Genomic DNA, 412 nt, shown 5'->3' with positions numbered 1-412 from the left:
AGAGCAGGTACAGAGAGACCTTATTTTATAAAATTAGTCATGAATGTTTTATAAGCCTTAGTTTCTTTTTCTACTGTTTTTCAGATAATGTCTTTTTCTTTAAAAACTATTAGGTAAAGGAGGTAAAAACAGACGCAGAGGCAAGAATGAGAATGAATCTGAAAAGAGAGAGCTGGTGTTCAAAGAAGATGGGCAAGGTAAGAATTTAATAAGTTAGGTTTCTTTCAGTAATAGTTCTCTTTTGTAAATAAAGATATTCAATTTCTAAACATAAAAGATACTGTTCATAATCTGGAGCAAAAAATGCAGTGTCCCTTCTTGCTCTTCTCGCTTTCTCATCCCCCACACTTCTCCAGAGCATTTCTTTGTAGTTATTTCGTGTATACTCAGCCTTTGTTGAGGGTTGATGGCA

The 412-nt window shown here is 34.2% G+C and overlaps 1 protein-coding gene across 1 annotated transcript in view; it reads left to right on the top strand.

The window, feature by feature from the left end:
• LOC104992130 (eukaryotic translation initiation factor 1A, X-chromosomal) overlaps window positions 1-412 on the top strand; it is a 9,935-nt gene that overhangs the window by 2,318 nt on the left and 7,205 nt on the right. The window contains exon 2 of the mRNA XM_010844882.1: window positions 114-197. Coding sequence (XP_010843184.1) covers window positions 114-197 — 84 coding nt within the window. The remainder of the gene's footprint in view (window positions 1-113; window positions 198-412) is intronic.

The sequence above is a fragment of the Bison bison genome, unplaced genomic scaffold (genome assembly GCF_000754665.1).
Source record: "Bison bison bison isolate TAMUID 2011002044 unplaced genomic scaffold, Bison_UMD1.0 scf7180017848299, whole genome shotgun sequence".
NCBI classification, from domain to species: domain Eukaryota; kingdom Metazoa; phylum Chordata; class Mammalia; order Artiodactyla; family Bovidae; genus Bison; species Bison bison.
The sequence above is the reverse complement of the archived record's forward strand: the minus strand, read 5'-3'. Positions and strand labels throughout refer to the sequence as shown.